Below are 24,480 nucleotides of genomic sequence, written 5' to 3'. Positions count from 1 at the left end.
CTAAATGACACTACTGTAAGTCTCTCTGGTTAAGAGTGTCTGCTAAATGACTCACTACTGTAAGTCTCTCTGGATAAGAGTGTCTACTAAATGATCACTACTATAAGTCTCTCTGGTTAAGAGTGTCTGCTAAATGACTCACTACTGTAAGTCTCTCTGGTTAAGAGTGTCTGCTAAATGACTCACTACTGTAAGTCTCTGGTTAAGAGTGTCTGCTAAATGACTCACTACTGTAAGTCTCTGGTTAAGAGTGTCTGCTAAATGACTCACTACTGTAAGTCTCTCTGGTTAAGAGTGTCTGCTAAATGACTCACTACTGTAAGTCTCTGGTTAAGAGTGTCTGCTAAATGACTCACTACTGTAAGTCTCTTGGTTAAGAGTGTCTGCAAAGACTCACTACTGTAAGTCTCTCGGTTAAGAGTGTCTGCTAAATGACTCACTACTGTAAGTCTCTCTGGTTAAGGTGTCTGCTAAATGACTCACTACTGTAAGTATCTCTGGTTAAGAGTGGTCTGCTAAATGACTCACTACTGTAAGTCTCTCTGGTTAAGAGTGTCTGCTAAATGACTCACTACTGTAAGTCCTCTGGTTAAGAGGTGTCTGCTAAATGACTCACTACTGTAAGTCTCTCTGATAAGCGTATCTGCTAAATGACTCACTACTGTAAGTCTCTCTGGTTAAGAGTGTCTGCTAAATGACTCACTACTGTAAGTCTCTCTGGATAAGAGTGTCTGCTAAATGACTCACTACTGTAAGTCTCTCTGGTTAAGAGTGTCTGCTAAATGACTCATTACTGTAAGTCTCTCTGGATAAGAGTGTCTTGCTAAATGACTCACTACTGTAAGTCTCTCTGGTTAAGAGTGTCTGCTAACTGACTCACTACTGTAAGTCCTCCTCTGGATAAGAGTGTCTGCTAAATGACTCACTACTGTAAGTCTCTCTGGTTAAGAGTGTGCTAAATGACTCACTACTGTAAGTCTCTCTGGATAAGATTGTCTGCTAAATGACTCACTACTGTATGTCTCTCTGGGTAAGAGTGTCTGCTAAATGACTCACTACTGTAAGTCTCTCTGGATAAGAGTGTCTGCTAAATGACTCACTACTGTAAGTCTCTCTGGTTAAGAGTGTCTGCTAAATGACTCATTACTGTAAGTCTCTCTGGATAAGAGTGTCTGCTAAATGACTCACTACTGTAAGTCTCTCTGGTTAAGAGTGTCTGCTAAATGACTCACTACTGTAAGTCTCTCTGGATAAGAGTGTCTGCTAAATGACTCACTACTGTAAGTCACTCTGGTTAAGAGTGTGCTAAATGACTCACTACTGTAAGTCTCTCTGGATAAGATTGTCTGCTAAATGACTCACTACTGTATGTCTCTCTGGGTAAGAGAGTCTGCTAAATGACTCACTACTGTAAGTCTCTCTGGTTAAGAGTGTCTGCTAAATGACTCACTACTGTAAGTCTCTCTGGATAAGAGTGTCTGCTAAATGACTCACTACTGTAAGTCTCTCTAGTTAAGAGTGTCTGCTAAATGACTCACTACTGTAAGTCTCTCTGGTTAAGAGTGTCTGCTAAATGACTCACTACTGTAAGTCTCTCTGGATAAGAGTGTCTGCTAAATGACTCACTACTGTAAGTCTCTCTGGTTAAGAGTGTCTGCTAAATGACTCACTACTGTAAGTCTCTCTGGATAAGAGTGTCTGCTAAATGACTCACTACTGTAAGTCTCTCTGGTTAAGAGTGTCTGCTAAATGACTCACTACTGTAAGTCTCTCTGGTTAAGAGTGTCTGCTAAATGACTCACTACTGTAAGTCTCTCTGGTTAAGAGTGTCTGCTAAATGACTCACTACTGTAAGTCTCTCTGGTTAAGAGTGTCTGCTAAATGACTCACTACTGTAAGTCTCTCTGGATAAGAGTGTCTGCTAAATGACTCACTACTGTAGTCTCTCTGGTTAAGAGTGTCTGCTAAATGACTCACTACTGTAAGTCGCTCTGGTTAAGAGTGTCTGCTAAATGACTCACTACTGTAAGTCTCTCTGGTTAAGAGTGTCTGCTAAATGACTCACTACTGTAAGTCTCTCTGGATAAGAGTGTCTGCTAAATGACTCACTACTGTAAGTCTCTGGTTAAGAGTGTCTGCTAAATGACTCACTACTGTAAGTCTCTCTGGTTAAGAGTGTCTGCTAAATGACTCACTACTGTAAGTCTCTCTGGTTAAGAGTGTCTGCTAAATGACTCACTACTGTAAGTCTCTCTGGTTAAGAGTGTCTGCTAAATGACTCACTACTGTAAGTCTCTCTGGTTAAGAGTGTCTGCTAAATGACTCACTACTGTAAGTCTCTCTGGATAAGAGTGTCTGCTAAATGACTCACTACTGTAAGTCTCTCTGGTTAAGAGTGTCTGCTAAATGACTCACTACTGTAAGTCTCTCTGGATAAGAGTGTCTGCTAAATGACTCACTACTGTAAGTCTCTCTGGTTAAGAGTTTCTGCTAAATGACTCACTACTGTAAGTCTCTCTGGTTAAGAGTGTCTGCTAAATGACTCACTACTGTAAGTCTCTCTGGTTAAAAGTGTCTGCTAAATGACTCACTACTGTAAGTCTCTCTGGTTAAGAGTGTCTGCTAAATGACTCACTACTGTAAGTCTCTCTGGATAAGAGTGTCTGCTAAATGACTCACTACTGTAGTCTCTCTGGTTAAGAGTGTCTGCTAAATGACTCACTACTGTAAGTCTCTCTGGTTAAGAGTGTCTGCTAAATGACTCACTACTGTAAGTCTCTCTGGTTAAGAGTGTCTGCTAAATGACTCACTACTGTAAGTCTCTCTGGTTAAGAGTGTCTGCTAAATGACTCACTACTGTAAGTCTTCTGGTTAAGAGTGTCTGCTAAATGACTCACTACTGTAAGTCTCTCTGGTTAAGAGTGTCTGCTAAATGACTCACTACTGTAAGTCTCTCTGGATAAGAGTATCTGCTAAATGACTCACTACTGTAAATCTCCCTGGTTTAGAGCCTTTGATAAATGACTCACTACTGTAAATCTCTCTGGTTAAGAGTGTCTGCTAAATGACTCACTACTGTAAGTCTCTCTGGTTAAGAGTGTCTGCTAAATGACTCACTACTGTAAGTCTCTCTGGTTAAGAGTGTCTGCTAAATGACTCACTACTGTAAGTCTCTCTGGTTAAGAGTGTCTGCTAAATGACTCACTACTGTAAGTCTCTCTGGTTAAGAGTGTCTGCTAAATGACTCACTACTTGTAAGTCTCTCTGGTATAAGAGTGTCTGCTAAATGACTCACTACTGTAAGTCTCTCTGGTTAAGAGTGTCTGCTAATGACTCACTACTGTAAGTCTCTGGATAAGAGTGTCTGCTAAATGACTCACTACTGTAAGTCTCTCTGGTTAAGAGTGTCTGCTAAATGACTCACTACTGTAAGTCTCTCTGGTTAAGAGTGTCTGCTAAATGACTCACTACTGTAAGTCTCTCTGGATAAGAGTGTCTGCTAAATGACTCACTACTGTAAGTCTCTCTGGTTAAGAGTGTCTGCTAAATGACTCACTACTGTAAGTCTCTCTGATAAGATTGTCTGCTAAATGACTCACTACTGTAAGTCTCTCTGGTTAAGAGTGTCTGCTAAATGACTCACTACTGTAAGTCTCTCTGGTTAAGAGTGTCTGCTAAATGACTCACTACTGTAAGTCTCTCTGGATAAGAGTGTCTGCTAAATGACTCACTACTGTAAGTCTCTCTGGATAAGAGTGTCTGCTAAATGACTCACTACTGTAAGTCTCTCTGGTTAAGAGTGTCTGCTAAATGAGTGAAATGTAAGAAGAGGAGGACGAGAGGGGGAGGTGGTTTGACCATTAATAGTCCTAGGGGTGTGTCCTAGGGGTGTCCAAGGGGTGTGTCCTAGGAGTGTGTCCTAGGGGTGTCCAAGGGGTGTGTCCTAGGAGTGTGTCCTAGGAGTGTGTCCTACGTGTGTGTCCTAGGGGTGTGTCCTAGGGGGGTGTCCGAGGGGTGTGTCCTAGGGGTGTCCAAGGGGTGTGTCCTAGGACTGTGTCCTACGTGTGTGTCCTAGGGGTGTCCTAGGGGTGTCCTAGGGGTGTGTCCTAGGGGTGTCCTAGGGGTGTGTCCTAGGGGTGTCCTAGGGGTGTCCTAGGGGTGTCCTTGGGGTGTCCTAGGGGTGTGTCCTAGGGGTGTCCTAGGGGTGTCCTAGGGGTGTGTCCTAGGGGTGTCCTAGGGGTGTCCTAGGGGTGTCGTGGAGGAACAGGGTTCTAGTATTGTGTACCTCAGATGATCTCTGATGTTCTCTGGTCGCATCTCATCCAGAAACTCTCTCAGGTGACGTCTGGACCCTGCATCATGGCTTGTGTCTGTGCTGGTGGGCCTTGCAAACCAGCCTGGTATGCACACACACAGGCATGTTATGTTATATAAACTACCACACCACCCTGACTGATGGACAGATTCAGTATCACTCTTCCTGGAAATCAACGTTTATTACTCATAGGCACAGGATACAACGCAATGGAATGAAACTGTGCAAGTGAAAGGCTTGTGCACGTCCTCAACATTGCAATAAATCATAAACAAGCAGTAAGACTACAGCGGTCACAATAACACTGTCAATAATAACACTGTCAATAATAACACAATAACACTGTCAATAATAACACAATAACACTGTCAACAATAACACTGTCAATAATAACACTGTCAATAATAACACAATAACACTGTCAATAATAACACAATAACACTGTCAATAATAACACTGTCAATAATAACACAATGACACTGTCAAAAATAACACAATAACACTGTCAACAATAACACAGTAACACTGTCAATAATAACACAATAACACTGTCAATAATAACACAATAACACTGTCAATAATAACACTGTCAATAATAACACAATAACACTGTCAATAATAACACAATAACACTGTCAATAATAACACAATAACACTGTCAATAATAACACAATAACACTGTCAACAATAAAACTGTCAATAATAACACTGTCAATAATAACACAATAACACTGTCAATAATAACACAGTAACACTGTCAATAATAACACAATAACACTGTCAACAATAACACAGTAATACTGTCAATAATAACACTGTCAATAATAACACTGTCAATAATAACACAATAACACTGTCAATAATAACACTGTCAATAATAACACTGTCAATAATAACACAATAACACTGTCAATAATAACACAATAACACTGTCAATAATAACACAATAACACTGTCAATAATAACACTGTCAATAATAACACAATAACACTGTCAATAATAACACTGTCAATAATGACACTGTCAATAATAACACAGTAACACTGTCAATAATAACACAATAACACTGTCAATAATAACACAATAACACTGTCAATAATAACACTGCCAATAATAACACTGTCAATAATAACACTGTCAATAATAACACAGTAATACTGTCAATAATAACACTGTCAATAATAACACTGTCAATAATAACACAATAACACTGTCAATAATAACACTGTCAATAATAACACAATAACACTGTCAGTAATAACACAATAACACTGTCAATAATAACAAAGTATACAGTCGTGGCCAAAAGTTTTGAGAATGACACAAATATACATTTTCACAAAGTTTGCTGCTTCAGTGTTTTTAGATATATTTGTCAGATGTTACTATGGAATACTGAAGTATAATTACAAGCATTTCATATGACAATTACATGAAGTTGATGCAAAGAGTCAATAATTGCAGTGTTGACCCTGTCAATTAACTTCTGGGCCACATCCTGACTGATGGCAGCCCATTCTTGCATAATCAATGCTTGGAGTTTGTCTGAATTTCTGGGTTTTTGTTTGTCCACCCGCCTCTTGAGGATTAACCACAAGTTCTCAATGGGATTAAAGTCTGGGGAGTTTCCTGGCCATGGACCCAAAATATCGATGTTTTGTTCCCCGAGCCACTTAGTTATCACTTTTGCCTTATGGCAAGGTGCTCCATCAAAGAGGGACTTTGCAATTCATTGCAATTCCTCTGATCACTCTTCATAACATTCTGGAGTATATGCAAATTGCCATCATACAAACTGAGGCAGCAGACTGTGAAAATTCATACTTGTGTCATTCTCAAAACGTTTGGCCAGACTGTATTTGGCTAAGGTGTATGTAAACTTCCCGACTTCAACTGTAGGTCACAGTTCATCTCAGAGCTGACTGAGGAATGTAGTCACATATGGTCACTTGTGTGCGTTTATCCCACTCGACTATGTTGATTCCTCAATAGAGGAACGTGTTATTTGACAAGACAATAAGCGTTTTTTTAACCCTGTGTTAAGACTACTTTTTCCTATTCAGACTGTTAGTAGAAACACACTGCGATTTCAGACGTTTGAAAAGATACTTAGCGAACTATAACATTCCTTTCTCCGTGCTCACCAAAAAATAAAACAATTGCCTCAGACAGATGCATATTATAGTTCTTAAACTTAGTATTATTATACACTTCACTATGAAATGCAAAAGTAACAAAAGCTTACAATACCACCACCACTATCATTCGCCAGTAAAAATAAACTTTAACTTCTTAAAATGTGTTTAATTTATGGATAATCATCGCCAAAAATGTCATTATAACTCACCTATTATAAACCCGGTCAGGAAAAACGACGTTATAACGACGAGCCAACATATCCACTGCACAAGCCTGCTTTCGGTTTTCATTGTCCCGCTTGGTAACACTCCGAAACACCGACCGCATTCAACAAGTTAGTGGAGTGTATGTGTGTGAAAAGCAGAGAGAGAGAAAGAGAGAGAGGGAGGAGGGGACTGTCAAAAGTGTCCGAGAGAGAATATACAGAGGGAGAGTAGAAAGGAGTGGAGGAGAGGGGAGAGTTTTACTGCAGTAGGTCTAGATCTACAACTATAAATTACATTTTTAACTTAAATATCATATAATTACCTCGTTTGTCTGAGTTTCTGGTAGTTTATATAAAATAGTTCTGTGACATTTTCCCACAGTCTTGTGCAGCCGGCGGTCGCGCTTGACCCCTGTCGCCCAGTCCGGCCCCTGCGCAGCTCCAGGACAGCTGCGCGCGGCCTGAGCCTCTTTCATGCGGTGGGCTCGAGCGTGAAGCTCTGGAATGTGCGCTGGGGAAACGTTCCAAGAGTGACACTGCGTCAGCAGCAGACACAGACCTGATTCAGACGTCTGCCTCTGCTTGTAGTATGTGTAGCTGCCTAACCTAACGTAGCAGTCGTACAATTACACAGGTGAGGAGTAGGTGCAACGGTGCCTGCCTGTAGTATGTGTGCGCACAATTGACTCTGCAAAGAGGTCTCGACCTTCATGGCACAGGTCTGTGTAGGCTACATATAAACCTGTAGACTAGTGCAGTTTCTGGTTCAAGCCCAGCCATAGCTGTACACCCATGCTAGTGATTTATAGTGGTGATTGGTGGCAATCTATCTTCTGAGTTGTAGTGAGCGGTTATAGCCAGGGTGAGGCACTAGTAGCCTGTTGCCTCAACTAGACCTAAACCCTTTTTCAAAAGCAGTTAAGTACAGAGGAGAGGACTCGAGCAAAAACAATTGAGATTATCCCACTGTCTTATTGCAGACTCCTGTAATGAAGAAACGTTCCTCTTTTGCTGTCTCTTAAAATGTCTATTTGGTGATAATACAAAAGGTTCAGGATAGCAGCACTGTCATATAATAACTGTTAGCGCTTTCATGTTTACAGTTCAAGAGGCTATGTCCCCTTCTAGGCTTTTCTGTCTGCGTTTTATCTGTCTGCGTTTTATCTAGGCTAGTCATCATTCATTTGGGAGGCTACGTTGTTACCTACAGGTTACTCTCTCCGGCAAATGTCCAGGCCCCCGACGTTGCACTCCCTGCTCTATAATAACCTACCGTTTTTTTCCTGTTGCTTTCACCGCAGACACAACAGTGGACACTGAAGAACCGTGGAAAATTACCCACACGACCATGGAGTGCCGTGGCGCCCTCACCCGTTAGAAAAAGAGAAAGACGGGGGAGAAAGAGAGAGGGAGGGGAGGAAGAGAAAACGACAAGCCGGTTCGCCCGTGCTAAAACACTCCACGCTGTGCACAAGGACGCCGGGACAGAAATGCCCCCCAAAGACATGCGAGACGTTAGAGTGCCAGTGTATCGGGAGTGATCCGCAAAGAGACGGGCTTGTGTCACTGGTAGGAGGAGATTCGGAGTCAAACAAAAGGGATTGATTTTCCATAAGCTCCCAAACTGGAAAACTTGGCGGCGGTCGGTGCGGCTGAAACATGGCTTTGTCAGTGCGGAGTTGGGTCGCGAACGAGGGAGGAAAACACTTGGTTCTGGTAAGAATTGTACAACCTAATCCCGAGACAACACTTTTATTACAGTATTACACTGTTATGACATGTTTTTACTATTGCAAAGAAAAGTAACTGAGTGGAGCTGTTGCAATTTACAATCCCGATCCTAACTGGGAATTGGATAGCGGCCTAACTAACACTTGAAAAGAGTGCTGTGGTCATTGGACGTTGTCATCATCAATCATTATCAATAATCAGATTCATCTTCATCTTCATCATCAGCACCACTGACATCTTGTTTGTGTGTGTGTGTGTGTGTGTGTGCACGTGTGTGTGTGCACGTGTGTGTGTGTGTGTGTGTGTGTGTGTGTGTTAGGTGCTGTGGCTGGGAGCTAACACCTTGCTGTTCATGAGGACGTTCCTATTGTACTACTGTGGGCAGCAGTACCACTACCTCCATCAGATGCTCGGGGTAAGACGCCAGTCCAGCACACTGCTATTATACCGTGATCCCAGAACAGAATGTATGGCAGGGATCATCAACTAGATACAGCTTCTTGAGCGGATGGTCGGGGCCAGAACATAATTACAAATCATTTGTAGACTGCAGATAGACCGCAAAAAGCCCAAACAGAGATAATATTTGACCAAAACATAATCTTTTCAAACCTTGCTTACATTTGTATACAATCACACGTGTCTCTCTATTATGCGTGGGAATACTTGGGAACAGATTTACAACATTAAAATCACCTGGAGCTGATTTCTAGGATTTTTGAAAATATTTTTGCTTAGAAAACTTGGGGGGCCAAATAAAACTACAAGTGGGCCAAATTCGGGCCCGCGGGCCGTCATTTGAGGAACTCCTGGTGTATGGGGTGTGTGTATGTACTGTATGTAACACCCATACACACTTTATTTTTAGGGTTAGGGGGTTCCTATTCAGTAGTTGATAGTTATATAAAGACACTGGATGGAGCCCAGGGACTTGGTGACATTCAGTTGATGCTCTGTGAGCATGGTGTATTTGTTGTCACAAGTCGTTGTGGGTCGCCGGTTTAGGCCACTAAAACAGCTACTTGTCCTTCACAATCAAACAAATGCCATTTAAATGCTTTGAGACATATTTTCTTGACTGTTTGGTCTATTGGCCTCTCACGCTAATATACATGTTTTTATTGAAATATAACTCTGATGTTCTTGTTATACGGTGCATACAGTTACCATTCCACAGCTGAACCTGGTCTTAAAGAGCACTAAGGCAGACTGTCAGGATCCTTAGCCCTGGCTCAGGGACACTGGTACCAGTGGTCATAACCTAGGGCCAGGAGTTGTTCCTGACTACATGACCTTACCAGGAAAAACTCTAGTGCAAAATAAATATGGAAGTTAATCTAAAAGGCAGTAACTCCCCCACACACCTCTGGCAGGCGATCTGTATGAAGTAGGTGAGCCCTTCATACACTCCTCATACTTCTAGAAGGGCAAGTGTGGGCACGCCACTGGTCTCTGAATGAATTCCTGGGTAGCAGCTTTACACACGTGTGAGAGAGAGACAAACAGAGAGAGAGAGAGCCAGAGAGACTGAAGCAGAGAGACTGAGGCAGAGAGAGAGAGGTAGAGAGACTGAGGCAGAGAGAGAGGCAGAGAGAGAGGCAGAGAGACTGAGGCAGAGAGACTGAGGCAGAGAGACTGAGGCAGAGAGACAGGCAGAGAGACTGAGGCGGAGAGACAGGCAGAGAGACAGGCAGGGAGACAGGCAGAGAGAGAGAAAGAGGCAGCGCGAGAGAGACAGAGAGAGAGGCAGATAGAGAGAAAAACAAAGAACAAACAGCAAAAACGCATACATGATCAATTAAACAGTTTAGAGTCAGCTATTAAAGACTACCAGAACCCAGTGGATTCTCCAATTACACTGAACAAAATATATAGAGTTTACTGAGTTACAGTTCATATAAGGATATCAGTCAATTGAAATACATTAATTAGGCCCTAGTCTAGGTATGTCACATGACTGGGAATACAGATATGCATCTGTTGGTCACAGATACCTTAAAAAAGGTAGAGGCGTGGATCAGAAAACCAGTCAGTATCTGGTGTGACCACCATTTGCCTCATGCAGCGCAACACATCTCTTTCGCATATAGTTGATCAGGCTGTTGATTGTGGCCTGTGGAATGTTGTCCCACTCCTCTTCAACGGTTGTGTGAAGTTGCTGGATTTTGGAGGGAACTGGAACACGCTGTCGTACACGTTGATCCAGGGCATGCCAAACATGCTCAATGGGTGACATGTCTGGTGAGTATGCAGGCCATGGAAGAACTAGGACATTTTCAGCTTCCTGGAATGGTGTACAGATCCTTGTGACATGGGGCCGTGCATTATCATGCTGAAACATGAGGTGATGGCAGTGGATAAATGACACAACAATAGCCCTCAGGATCTCTTCACATTCTCTGGCAACAGCTCTGGTGGTCATTCCTGCAGTCAGCATGCCAACTGCACACTCCCTCAACTTGAGACATCTGTGGAATTGTGTTGTGTGACAAAACTGCACATTTTACAGTGGCCTTTATTGTCCCCAGCACAAGGTGCATCTGATCATGCTGTTTCATCAGCTTCTTGATATGCCACACCTTCCAGGTGGATGGATTATCTTGGCAAAGATAAATGCTCACTAACAGGGATGTAAACAAATTTGTGCACAAAATTTGAGAGAAATATTATTTTTGTGCAAATGGAAAATTTCTGGGAACTTTTATTTCTGCTCATGAAACATGGACCAACACTTCACATGTTGCGTTTATATTTTTGTTCAGTATGAACTACAGGACAAAATACAAACCCTTCAACCCAAAAAGGCCTGTGGTGTTGATGGCATCCTAAATGAAATGATAAAATATCTTCCCCAATATTTAGAACCAAGGACCGATGACCCGAATCCACAAAAGTGGAGACAAATTTGACCCCAATAACTACCGTTGGATATGCGTCACTAGCAACCTTGGGAAAATCCTCTGCATGATCATTAACGTTGACAGCAGAAAACAGAAAACAATGTCCTGAGCAAATGTCAAGTTGGCTTTTTACCACATTACCCTACGACAGACCACATACAGTTGAAGTTGGAAGTTTACATACACCTTAGCCAAATACATTTAAACTCAGTTTTTCACAATTCCTGACATTTAATCCCAGTAAAAAAATCCCTGTCTTAGGTCAGTTAGGATCACCACTTTATTTTAAGAATGTGAAATGTCAGAATAATAGGAGAGAATGATTTATTTCAGCTTTTATTTCTTTCATCACATTCCCAGTGGGTCAGAAGTTCACATACACTCAATTAGTATTTGGTAGCATTGCCTTTAAATTGTTTAACTTGGGTCAAAGGTTTCGGGTAGCCTTCCACAAGCTTCCCACAATAAGTTGGGTGAATTTTGTCCCATTCCTCCTGACAGAGCTGGTGTAACTGACTCAGGTTTGTAGGCCTCCTTGCTCGCACACGCTTTTTCAGTTCTTCCCACAAAATTTCTACAGGATTGAGGTCAGGGCTTTGTGATGGCCACTCCAATACCTTGACTTTGTTGTCCTTAAGCCATTTTGCCACAACTTTGGAAGTATGCTTGGGGACATTGACCATTTGGAAGACCCATTTGCGACCAAGCTTTAACTTCCTGACTGATGTATTGAGATGTTGCTTCAATATATCCACATACCTTTCCATCCTCATGATGCCATCTATTTTGTGAAGTCCACCAGTCCCTCCTGCAGCAAAGCACCCCCAGAACATGATGCTGCCACCCCCGTGTTTCACGGTTGGGATGGTGTTCTTTGGTTTGCAAGCCTCACCATTTCCTCCAAACATAACGATGGTCGTTATGGCCAAACAGTTCAATTTTAGTTTCATCAGACCAGATGACATTTCTCCAAAAAGTACGATCTTTGTCCCCATGTGCATTTGCAAACCGTAGTCTGGCTTTTTTATGGCGGTTTTGGAGCAGTGGCTTCTTCCTTGCTGAGCGGCCTTTCAGGTTATGTCGATATAGGACTCGTTTTACTGTGGATATAGATACTTTGTACCTGTTTCCTCCAGAATCTTCACAAGGTCCTTTGCTGTTGTTTTGGGATTGATTTACACTTTTCACACCAAAGTACGTTCATCTCTAGGAGACTGAATGTGTCTCCTTCCTGAGCGGTGTGATGCCTGCGTGGTCCCATGGTGTTTATCCTTGCATACTATTGTTTGTACAGATGAACGTGGTATCTTCAGGCGTTTGGAAATTGCTCCCAAGAATGAACCAGACTTGTGGAGGTCTATAATTTTTTTTCTGAGGTCTTGGCTGATTTCTTTTGATTTTCCCATGATGTCAAGCAAAGAGGCACTGAGTTTGAAGGTAGGCCTTGAAATACATCCACAGGTACACCTCCAATTGACTGAAATTATGTCAATTAGCCTGTCAGAAGCTTCTAAAGCCATGACATAATTTTCTGGAATTTTCCAAGCTGTTTAAAGGCACAGTCAGCTTAGTGTATGTAAACTTCTGACCCACTGGAATTGTGATACAGTGAATTATAAGTGAAGTAATCTGTCTGCAAACAATTGTTGGAAAAATGACTTGTGTCATGCACAAAGTAGATGTTCTAACCGACTTGCCAAAACTATAGTTTGTTAACAAGAAATTTGTGGAGTGGTTGAAAAATGAGTTTTAATGACTCCAACCTAAGTGTCTGTAAACATGACTTCAACTGTACATCCTTTTTTTAGAAAATACCTTTATTATTCCCCTCACACCACCCCTCCCTCAATTGGAGTAAACGAATAAACAATTACACTTAGGCTTCTACCTTGAGTTTATATATATTATACACATTTTGGAGATACGATCTATTTTACAATAGTTATATTTTGTTTGTTTTTAGTTCTTCCTCTATTTCCGATGTCCATCCAGTTTGATTTCTATTTGTAACTATGCTATTTTACAACATTTCTGAACCTATATACATTTTACTGACCCCAGTTTTACATTGGTTATCTTGTTGTTATTAGTCCCACACTTCAGCTCCATTCAACCCCTCCCATCTATCTCCTATGTTAGTTTGTTGGTGATGTGGACATCCGATGAGTGTCAGAGCCGGTGTAGCACGATTCGATCTTAGTCCTGTATTGATGCTTTGCCTGTTTGATGGTTAGTCGGAGGGCATAGCGGGATTTCTTATAAGCTTCCCACTCCTTGAAAGCAGCAGCTCTAGCCTTTAGCTCAGTACGGATGTTGCCTGTAATCCATGGCTTCTGGTTGGGGTATGTACGAACGGTCACTGTGGGGACGACGTCTTCGATGCACTTTTGATGAAGCCAATGACAGATGTGGTGTACTCTTCAATTCCATCGGAAGAATCCCGGAACATATTCCAGTCTGTGCTTGCAAAATAGTCCTGTAGCTTAGCATCTGCTTCATCTGACCACTTTTTTATTGATCGAGTCACTGGTGCTTCCTTTAATTTTTGCTTGTTAGCAGGAATCAGGAGGATAGAATTATGGTCAGATTTGCCAAATGGAGGGTGAGGGAGAGCTTTGTGTGCGTCTCTGTGTGTGGAGTAAAGCTGGTCCAGAGTTTTTTTTTACCTCTGGTTGCACATTTAACATGCTGATAGAAATTTGGTAAGACGGATTTAATTTTCCCTGTGTTAAAGTCCACGGCCACTAGGAGCGCCGCCTTTGGTTTTCCTGTTTGCTTATGGCGGAATACAGCTCATTGAGTGCGGTCTTAGTGCATCAAACTGTGGTGGTATGTAGACAGCTACAAAAAATACAGATGAAAACTCTCTCTGTAGATAGTGTGGTCTACAGCTTATCATGAGATACTCTACCTCAGGCGAGCAAAACCTTGAGACTTCCTTAGATATCGTGCACCAGCTGTTATTTACAAAAATACATAGTCCGCTGCCACTTGTCTTACCAGATGCAGCTGTTTTATCCTGCCGGTACAGCGTATAACCAGCCAGCTGTATGTTGATAATGTCGTCGTTCAGCCACGACTCCGTGAAGCATAAAATATTACAGTTTTGAATGTCCCATTGGTAGTTTAATCTTCCGCTTTGGTCATCGATTTTATTTTCCGAAGATTTCACGTTTGCTAGCAGAATGGAAGGAAGTGGGGGTTTATTCGATCGCCTACGAATTCTCAGAAGGCAGCCCGCCCTATGGCCCCTTTTTCTCCGCCGTCTGTTCACGCAAATGACTATGATCTGGGCCTGTTCCCGGGAGAGCAGTATATCATTCACGTCGGGCTCGTCGGACTCGTTAAAGGAAAAAAAGGATTCTGCCAGTTCGTGGTGAGTAATCGCAGTTCTGATGTCCAGGAGTTATTTTCTGTCATAGGAGATGGTAGCAGCATCATTATGTACAAAATAAGTAAAAAAACAAGTTACAAACAACGCAAAGAAATGAACAAAAAAACACAATTGGATAGGAACACGTAAACCACCAGCCAACTTACATAAAAATTAGAGACATATATTACACAGATCCACAAAGAATTTGAAAACAAATCCAATTTTTATCAATTAGGTGAAATACCAAAGTGTGCCACCACAGCAGCAAGATTTATGACCTGTTGCCACAAGAGAAGGGCAACCAGCGAAACACAAACACCATATTAAATACAACTTATGTAAATACGTCTTTATTCTTTAAAAAACATTTTTGAGTGTAATGTTTACTGTTCATTTCCCTTGTTTATTTCCCTTTTGTTTATTGTGTATTCCACATGCTTTGGCAGTATTTTTCTCATGCCAATAAAGCCCTTAAATTGAAATTGAATTGAGAGAGAGGCAGACAGAGCGAGATGTGTGTGTGTGTGTGTGTGTGTGCTGCATAGACTTTGCATGTGGGGGACAAATCCCTGCAAAAGAGATCTTATCTCATTCAGCTGTGTGTGTGTGTGTGTGTGTGTGTGTGTGTGTGTGTGTGTGTGTGTGTGTGTGTGTGTGTGTGTGTGTGTGTGTACAGAACTGTCAGGATATCAGATCACCCCTTCACTGTGGTTTTGCTGTCAGCTGTTTTCTATATGACAAACACTGTAGATGGTGTGTGTATGTGTGTGTGTGTGTGTGTGTGTGTGTGTGTGTGTGTGTGTGTGTGTGTGTGTGTGTGTGTGTGTGTGTGTGTGTGTGTGTGAAGAATGAGGAGGTGCCGTAATCCTGGAGGCCATGAGTGTTGACAGAGAGATGTGTGTGTCGGGGATGGGGGTGGAGGCTGTGAGCAGTGTGGTTTAGAGGGGAGATTACAATCATACAATGTATCATTTTATCTGTTAACTACACCTAGAATATAACTGTGTGTGTGTGTGTGTGTATTTGTGTGTGTTTGTGTGTATTTGTGTGTGTGTGTGTGTGTGTATATGTATTTGTGTGTGTGTATTTGTGTGTGTGTGTGTATTTGTGTGTGTTTGTGTGTGTGTGTATTTGTGTGTGTGTATTTGTGTGTGTGTATTTGTGTGTGTTTGTGTATGTGTATTTGTTTGTGTGTGTGTGTATTTGTGTGTGTGTGTGTTGTGTGTGTGTGTGTGTGTATTTGTGTGTGTGTGTGTATTTGTGTGTGTGTGTATTTGTGTGTGTGTGTATTTGTGTGTGTGTGTGTGTGTGTGTGTATGTGTGTGTATTTGTGTGTGTGTGTGTGTGTATTTGTGTGTGTGTGTGTGTGTGTGTATATGTATGTGTGTGTATTTGTGTGTGTGTGTATTTGTGTGTGTGTGTGTGTGTATATGTATTTGTGTGTGTGTATTTGACTGTGTTTGTGTGTGTTTGTGTGTGTGTGTGTGTATTTGTGTGTGTGTGTGTGTGTATGTATGTATTTGTGTGTGTGTGTGTGTGTGTATTTGTGTGTGTGTATTTGTGTGTGTGTTGGTGTGTGTGTTGGTGTGTGTGTGTGTGTGTGTGTGTGTATTTGTGTGTGTGTGTTTGTGTGTGTGTGTGTATTTGTGTGTGTTTCTCCAGCTAGGACTGTGTATCAGCAGGGCGTCTGCGTCAGTACTCAATCTGAACTGCAGTCTGGTGCTGCTGCCTATGTGTCGGTCTCTACTCACCTACCTCAGAGGAACACACACGGTACGGAGAGAAGGGGAGTGTGTGTGTGTGCTCAGTAGTCTGGTAACGGCTGTCTGGAATGGGCAGAGAGTACTATAGTGAGGGTTTTGATATGTCTGAAGGCTGTACACTGACACTGTCTGTCCTCCCCCCCCCCCCTCCCCCCCTCCCCCCCTCCCCCCTCCTCCCCTCCCCTCTCCTCCCCCCCCCCCTCCTCCCCCCTCCTCCCTCCTCCCCCCTCCCCCTCCCCCCCCCTCCTCCCCCTCCCTCCTCCACCCTCCCCCTCCTCCTCCCTGCCGCCCCCCTCGCCCCTCCTTCCCCGTCCACCGATACACGCACCCCTCCAGGTGACAAGCAGAAAGGCCCGCAGGCTTCTGGACAAGAGTAAGACCTTCCATGTGGCGTGTGGAGTAGCCATTTGTGTATTTTCCGGTAAGTGTGTGTGTTGAGCGTGTGTGTGTGTTGGGCGTTAGTGTGTGTTGAGGGATGGTGTGGGGAAATTGACCCAGCCCACTGGGCACAGAAGTCAGCTCAACGTCTAGTTTTCATTTACATGTGAAATAAATCAAACATGTCACCATGCCATTGTATTTAGGTTAAAATATGAGTGAAAAAAAGACAAAATTCCCTCAGGTTGATGACAGTGGAGACTGCTGAGGGGAGGACGGCTCATATTCATGTCTGGAACGGAGCAAATGGAATGGCATCAAACACCTGGAAACCATGGAAACCATGTGTTTGATGTAGTTGATACCATTCCACTGATTCCTCTCCATTCATTACCCTGAGCCTGTTCTCCCCAGTTAAGGTACCACCAACCTCCTGTGGTTAATTACTTTTTTCAAATCCAATCAGTTTTCCACCTTGATTCAATGTCATCACATAGAATTCTTTGGTTGAAATGACGTGGAAACAACCGTTTTTAACAAGAGGTAAGCTGGTTCTTCAGCATTCCATGAGAACCAGCTGTGATGGATCACCAGCTGGCAAGGGTTGTGAGAGAGAGAGAGAGAGAGAGAGAGAGAGAGAGACAGAGAGAGAGAGAGACAGAGACAGAGAGAGAGAGACACACAGAGAGAGAGACAGAGAGAGAGACAGAGAGAGAGACAGAGAGAGAGGAGAGAGAGAGAGACAGAGAAAGAGAGAGAGAGAGAGAGACAGAGAGCCAGAGAGAGAGAGACGGAGAGAGAGAGAGAGAGAGAGAGAGAGAGAGAGAGACGGAGAGAGAGAGAGACAGAGAGAGAGAGAGAGAGAGACAGAGAGAGAAACAGAGAGACAGAGAGAGACAGAGAGACAGAGAGAGAGAGAGACAGAGAGAGACAGAGAGACAAAGAGAGAGAGAGACAGAGAGAGAGGAGAGAGAGAGAGAGAGCGAGAGAGTGAGAGAGAGAGACAGAGAGAGAGAGAGACAGAGAGAGAGAGAAACAGAGAGACAGAGAGAAAGAGAGACAGAGAGAGAGAGAGAGAGAGACAGAGAGACAGAGAGGAGGAGAGAGAGACAGAGAGACAGAGAGACAGAGAGAGAGAGACAGATAGAGAGAGAGAGAGCGAGAGAGAGACTTTGGCTGGATGTGATGGTGTCTGATGGAGGTGTTGAAATGCATAATTATGGATATGCATGTCATTTTCCTCATGTTTCACAAGTTTGGACATGACAGCGCAGCACAGCAGATCACGGTAGAGTACAGTGCAGTACAATACAGCACAGTATAGTAGAGTATGGTAGACTAGATTAGAGTTCAGTAGAGTAGAGCAGTGTAGAGTACAGCACAGTACAATACAATACAATACAACAGAGTAGAGTTGAGTGGGGTAGAGTGGATTAGAGTTCAGCGGAGTAGAGTAGGGTAGAGTAGAGTAAAGTTCAGCAGAGTAGAGTTCAGTAGAGTAGAGTAGGGTAGAGTACATACAGTAGAGTAGAGTAGGGTAGAGTACATACAGTAGAGTAGAGTGTGGTAGAGTAGAGTAGGGTAGAGCTGAGTAGAGTAAAGTAGAGTTCAGTAGAGTAGGGTGGAGTACAGTAGAGAACAGTAGAGTAGGGTAGAGTAGAGTTCAGTAGAGAACAGTAGAGTAGGGTAGAGTAGAGTTCAGTAGAGAAGAGTAGAGTAGGGTACAGTAGAGTAGGGTGGAGTACAGTACAGTAGAGTACTGTAAAGTGCAGTGGAGTGCAGTAGAGTGCAGTACAGTAGAGTACAATAGAGTAGGGTATAGTAGAGTGGGGTAGAGTGCAGTAGAGTAGAGTACAGTACAGTAGAGAAGGGTAAAGTACAGTAGAGCAGAGCAGAGTAGAGTACGATAGAGTAGGGTTCAGTAGAGGTTTTTCCTAACCGCATTGCTTGCTGTTTGGGGTTTTAGACTGGGTTCCTGTACAGCACTTTGTGACATCGGCTGATGTAAAAAGGACTTTATAAATACATTTGATTGATTGATTGATTAATAGGTTAGAGTGCAGTAGAGTAGGGTGGAGTACAGCAGAGTATAGTAGGGTAGAGTAGAGTAGAGTAGATTAGAGTTCAGTAGAGCAGAGTAGAGTACAGTACAGTACAAGCACAGCTGAGTAGAGTAGGGTAGGGTAGAGTACAGTAGAGTATATTATAGTTCAGTAGAGCAGAGCAGAGTAGGGTAGAGTTCAGTAGAGTAGAGCAGAGTAGAGTAGGGTAGAGTACCATAGGGTAGAGTAGGGTAGAGTACAGTAGAGTAGAGCGGGGTAGAGTACAGTAGAGTAGGGTAGAGAACAGTAGAGCAGGGTAGGGCAGAGTAGATTAGGGTAGAGTACAGTAGAGCAGGGTAGAGGGGAGTAGGGTAGAGTACAGTAGAGTAGGGTAGAGTACAGTAGAGTAGGATAGAGTACAGTAGAGTAGGGTAGAGTACAGTAGAGTAGAGTTCAGTAGAGTAGGATAGAGTACAGTAGAGTAGGGTAGAGTACAGTAGAGTAGAGTTCAGTAGAGTAGGATAGAGTACAGTAGAGTAGAGTTCAGTAGAGTAGGATAGAGTACAGTAGAGTAGGGTAGAGTACAGTAGAGTAGAGTTCAGTAGAGTAGAGTAGAGTAGAGTAGGGTAGAGCAGAGTAGAGTAGAGTTCAGTAGAGTAGGGTAGAGTAGAGTAGAGTAGGGTAGAGCAGAGCAGAGTAGAGTAGAGTAGAGTAGGGTAGAGCAGAGTAGAGTAGAGTTCAGTAGAGTAGGGTAGAGTGCAGTTGCGATCAGTAGAGGAGGGTATGTTAGAGTAAAATGCAGTACAGTAGAGTAGAGCAGAGTAGGGTAGAGTTCAGTAGAGTAGTGTAAGTTAGAGTACAGTATGTTAGAGTAGTGTATGGTAGAGTACAGTAGGGTAGAGTACAGTAGAGTAGAGTAGCGTAGGGTAGACTACAGTAGAGTAGGGTAGAGCAGAGTAGAGTAGGGTAGAGTACAGTAGAGTAGAGTAGAGTAGAGTACAGTAGAGTAGAGTACAGTAGAGTAGGGTAGAGTACAATAGAGTAGGGTAGAGTACAGTAGAGTAGAGTTCAATAGAGTAGGGTAGAGCAGAGTAGAGTTCAGTAGAGTAGGGTACATTAAAGTACAGTACAGTACAGTAGAGTGTAGTAGTGTAGCAGAGTGCAGTAGAGTACAGTAGAGTAGGGTAGAGTGCAGTAGAGTAGGGTAGAGTACAGTAGAGTAGGGTAGAGTACAGCAGGGTGGAGTACAGTAGAGTAGGGTTGAGTAGAGTACAGTGGAGTAGAGTAGGGTAGAGTACAGCAGAGTAGGGTAGAGTACAGTAGAGTGCAGTGGAGTAGAGTAGGGTAGAGTACAGTAGAGTAGGCTAGAGTACAGTAGGGTTGAGTGCAGTATAGGAGGGTAGAGTGCAGTAGAGTAGGGTAGAGTGCAGTAGAGTAGGGTAGAGTGCAGTTGAGTAGGGTAGAGTGCAGTTGAGTGCAGTAGAATACAGTAGAGTACGGTGGAGTAGAGTAGGGTAGAGTACAGTAGAGTAGGGTAGAGTACAGTAGGGTTGAGTGCAGTATAGTAGAGTAGGGCAGAGTGCAGTAGAGTAGGGTAGAGTGCAGTAGAGTAGGGTAGAGTGCAGTTGAGTGCAGTTGAGTGCAGTTGAGTAGGGTAGAGTGCAGTTGAGTGCAGTTGAGTGCAGTTGAGTGCTGTAGAGAACAGTAGAGTAGGGTAGAGTGCAGTAGAGTACAGTAGAGTAGGGTAGAGTGCAGTTGAGTAGGGTAGAGTGCAGTAGAGTACAGTAGAGTAGGGTAGAGTGCAGTAGATTACAGTAGAGTAGGGTAGAGTGCAGTAGAGTACAGTAGAGTAGGGTAGAGTTCAGTAGAGTAGGGTAGAGTGCAGTAGATTACAGTAGAGTAGGGTAGAGTGCAGTTGAGCACAGTAGAAAGTAGAGTATATCAGTACAATAGAGTACAATACAATATACTGTACGCTACTATACAGTACTGTACTGTTCCACTGTATTGTATTGTACTGTATTGTACTGAGCTCTACTCACTGTACTGTACTATCCAAACTTGTGAAACATACTGTACGTCTATGATTGGTTCAGATTTGGTCCAGTCTGTTTCCTCTGTGGACATTAACAGGGTTGGCTGACTAAATTTCAACTACTTTTCATTGTCCATGGACATCGGTCGGTGATCAATGGGTGAGGACGCTGACTAAATGAATGGACAGCGAGGGGGCTCATGGGTAGGTGACAGTAAGAGCTGGGAGAGGTGACATTAACTGAAGTTGAGAGAGAAAGGCAGAGAGAGAGAGAGAGAGAGAGAGAGAGAGAGAGAGAGAGAGAGAGAGAGAGAGAAAGGGAGTAGTTGTCCAGTCTTAGACTGTTTAAAGACTCTTGACTTCCAGAAGACAGAAAGAGATTGAAACAGCTAGGAGCTGTATGCCAGTGGAAGGGAGGACAGTACCAGGAGACACTATGAGCTGTATACCAGTGGAAGGGAGGACAGTACCAGGTGACACTATGAGCTGTATACCAGTGGAAGGGAGGACAGTACCAGGTGACACTATGAGCTGTATACCAGTGGAAGGGAGGACAGTACCAGGTGACACTATGAGCTGTATGCCAGTGGAAGGGAGGACAGTACCAGGTGACACTATGAGCTGTATACCAGTGGAAGGGAGGACAGTACCAGGTGACACTATGAGCTGTATACCAGTGGAAGGGAGGACAGTACCAGGAGACACTATGAGCTGTATGCCAGTGGAAGGGAGGACGGTACCAGTATGCCAGTGGAAGGGAGGACAGTACCAGTATGCCAGTGGAAGGGAGGACAGTACCAGTATGCCAGTGGAAGGGAGGACAGTACCAGTATGCCAGTGGAAGGGAGGACAGTAACAGTATGCCAGTGGAAGAGGGACAGTAACAGTATGCCAGTGGAAGGGAGGACAGTACCATTATGCCAGTGGAAGGGAGGACAGTACCATTATGCCAGTGGAAGGGAGGACAGTACCACTATGCCAGTGGAAGGGAGGACAGTAACAGTATGCCAGTGGAAGGGAGGACAGTACCAGTATGCCAGTGGAAGGGAGGACAGTAACAGTATGCCAGTGGAAGGGAGGACAGTAACAGTATGCCAGTGGAAGGGAGGACAGTACCAGGTGACACTATGAGCTGTATACCAGTGGAAGGGAGGACAGTACCAGGAGACACTATGAGCTGTATGCCAGTGGAAGGGAGGACAGTACCAGGTGACACTATGAGCTGTATGCCAGTGGAAGGGAGGACAGTACCAGTATGCCAGTGGAAGGGAGGACAGTACCAGTATGCCAGTGGAAGGGAGGACAGTAACAGTATGCCAGTGGAAGGGAGGACAGTACCAGTATGCCACTGGAAGGGAGGACAGTACCAGTATGCCAGTGGAAGGGAGGACAGTACCAGTATGCCAGTGGAAGGGAGGACAGTACCAGTATGCCAGTGGAAGGGAGGACAGTACCAGTATGCCAGTGGAAGGGAGGACAGTACCAGTATGCCAGTGGAAGGGAGGACAGTACCAGTATACCAGTGGAAGGGAGGACAGTACCAGTATACCAGTGGAAGGGAGGACAGTACCAGTATGCCAGTGGAAGGGAGGACAGTACCAGTATACCAGTGGAAGGGAGGACAGTACCAGTATACCAGTGGAAGGGAGGACAGTACCAGTATGCCAGTGGAAGGGAGGACAGTACCAGTATACCAGTGGAAGGGAGGACAGTACCAGTATACCAGTGGAAGGGAGGACCGTACCAGTATGCCAGTGGAAGGGAGGACAGTACCAGTATACCAGTGGAAGGGAGGACAGTACCAGTATGCCAGTGGAAGGGAGGACAGTACCAGTATACCAGTGGAAGGGAGGACAGTACCAGTATACCAGTGGAAGGGAGGACAGAACCAGTATGCCAGTGGAAGGGAGGACAGTAACAGTATGCCAGTGGAAGGGAGGACAGTACCAGTATGCCAGTGGAAGGGAGGACAGTACCAGTATACCAGTGGAAGGGAGGACAGTACCAGTATACCAGTGGAAGGGAGGACAGTACCGGTATGCCAGTGGAAGGGAGGACAGTACCAGTATACCAGTGGAAGGGAGGACAGTACCAGTATACCAGTGGAAGGGAGGACCGTACCAGTATACCAGTGGAAGGGAGGACAGTACCAGTATACCAGTGGAAGGGAGGACAGTACCAGTATGCCAGTGGAAGGGAGGACAGTACCAGTATACCAGTGGAAGGGAGGACAGTAACAGTATACCAGTGGAAGGGAGGACAGTACCAGTATACCAGTGGAAGGGAGAACAGTACCAGTATACCAGTGGAAGGGAGGACAGTACCAGTATACCAGTGGAAGGGAGGACAGAACCAGTATGCCAGTGGAAGGGAGGACAGTAACAGTATGCCAGTGGAAGGGAGGACAGTACCAGTATGCCAGTGGAAGGGAGGACAGTACCAGTATGCCAGTGGAAGGGAGGACAGTAACAGTATGCCAGTGGAAGGGAGGACAGTACCAGTATGCCAGTGGAAGGGAGGACAGTAACAGTATGCCAGTGGAAGGGAGGACAGTAACAGTATGCCAGTGGAAGGGAGGACAGTAACAGTATGCCAGTGGAAGGGAGGACAGTACCAGTATACCAGTGGAAGGGAGGACAGTACCAGTATGCCAGTGGAAGGGAGGACAGTAACAGTATGCCAGTGGAAGGGAGGACAGTAACAGTATGCCAGTGGAAGGGAGGACAGTAACAGTATGCCAGTGGAAGGGAGGACAGTAACAGTATGCCAGTGGAAGGGAGGACAGTACCAGTATACCAGTGGAAGGGAGGACAGTAACAGTATGCCAGTGGAAGGGAGGACAGTAACAGTATGCCAGTGGAAGGGAGGACAGAACCAGTATGCCAGTGGAAGGGAGGACAGTACCAGTATACCAGTGGAAGGGAGGACAGTAACAGTATGCCAGTGGAAGGGAGGACAGTACCAGTATGCCAGTGGAAGGGAGGACAGTAACAGTATGCCAGTGGAAGGGAGGACAGTAACAGTATGCCAGTGGAAGGGAGGACAGTAACAGTATGCCAGTGGAAGGGAGGACAGTAACAGGTGACCCAGCTGTGGTTTGTGACTATTATGATTTTCCATTGTAGCCAATTCAACTGCGATAATTCCGTTACCAAGTTGGTAACGGAATTATGAGTTTAAATCACTTAATAATTCATAAACAAAATTGATACCAGTAAAATCACTATAATTAATTGGTAGGTCTACTTGTTACTTCTGTGAACCTTCCTAATCTTCCCTCCACATGAGGGAGAGAAATGTGAAAATATCTTCAAAGATATGTGGGTTTTTGGTAACGGAATTTCAAGGCACAAGGCAATATTTCTTAAACTTACAGAAGGTAAACAATTTCTCCAAAACGAAGTCTAAGTGTTGGCACGGATCTTTATGTTATTACATGATTGTGTTTTGATGTATTTCTAAAACCTTTTAAGACTTTTTCTGCTAGATGTTTTCTAAGACCCTTTTTCCATCTGTTTATCCAGAAATCAAAGCCGTCACTTATGCCTCATTTTTAAGATGGAAAATGGTTGAAAAATGTATCTATGCCTTCTTTC

At 43.9% G+C, this 24,480-nt stretch overlaps 1 protein-coding gene across 3 annotated transcripts in view; it reads left to right on the top strand.

The window, feature by feature from the left end:
- Positions 1–8,052: 8,052 nt before the first annotated feature.
- nox4 (NADPH oxidase 4) overlaps positions 8,053–24,480 on the top strand; it is a gene marked incomplete at its 5' end in the record, with an annotated part of 51,809 nt that continues 35,381 nt past the window's right edge. For 2 of the 3 annotated variants that reach the window (XM_029715810.1, XM_029715809.1), the window contains 4 exon segments: positions 8,053–8,375; positions 8,710–8,805; positions 16,329–16,439; positions 16,766–16,850. In XM_029715810.1, the coding sequence (XP_029571670.1) occupies positions 8,319–8,375; positions 8,710–8,805; positions 16,329–16,439; positions 16,766–16,850 (349 nt within the window). 3 annotated transcript variants of the gene reach the window in all.

Source organism: Salmo trutta, chromosome 26 (genome assembly GCF_901001165.1).
Source record: "Salmo trutta chromosome 26, fSalTru1.1, whole genome shotgun sequence".
In the NCBI taxonomy this organism is placed as follows: domain Eukaryota; kingdom Metazoa; phylum Chordata; class Actinopteri; order Salmoniformes; family Salmonidae; genus Salmo; species Salmo trutta.
The sequence above is the reverse complement of the archived record's forward strand: the minus strand, read 5'-3'. Positions and strand labels throughout refer to the sequence as shown.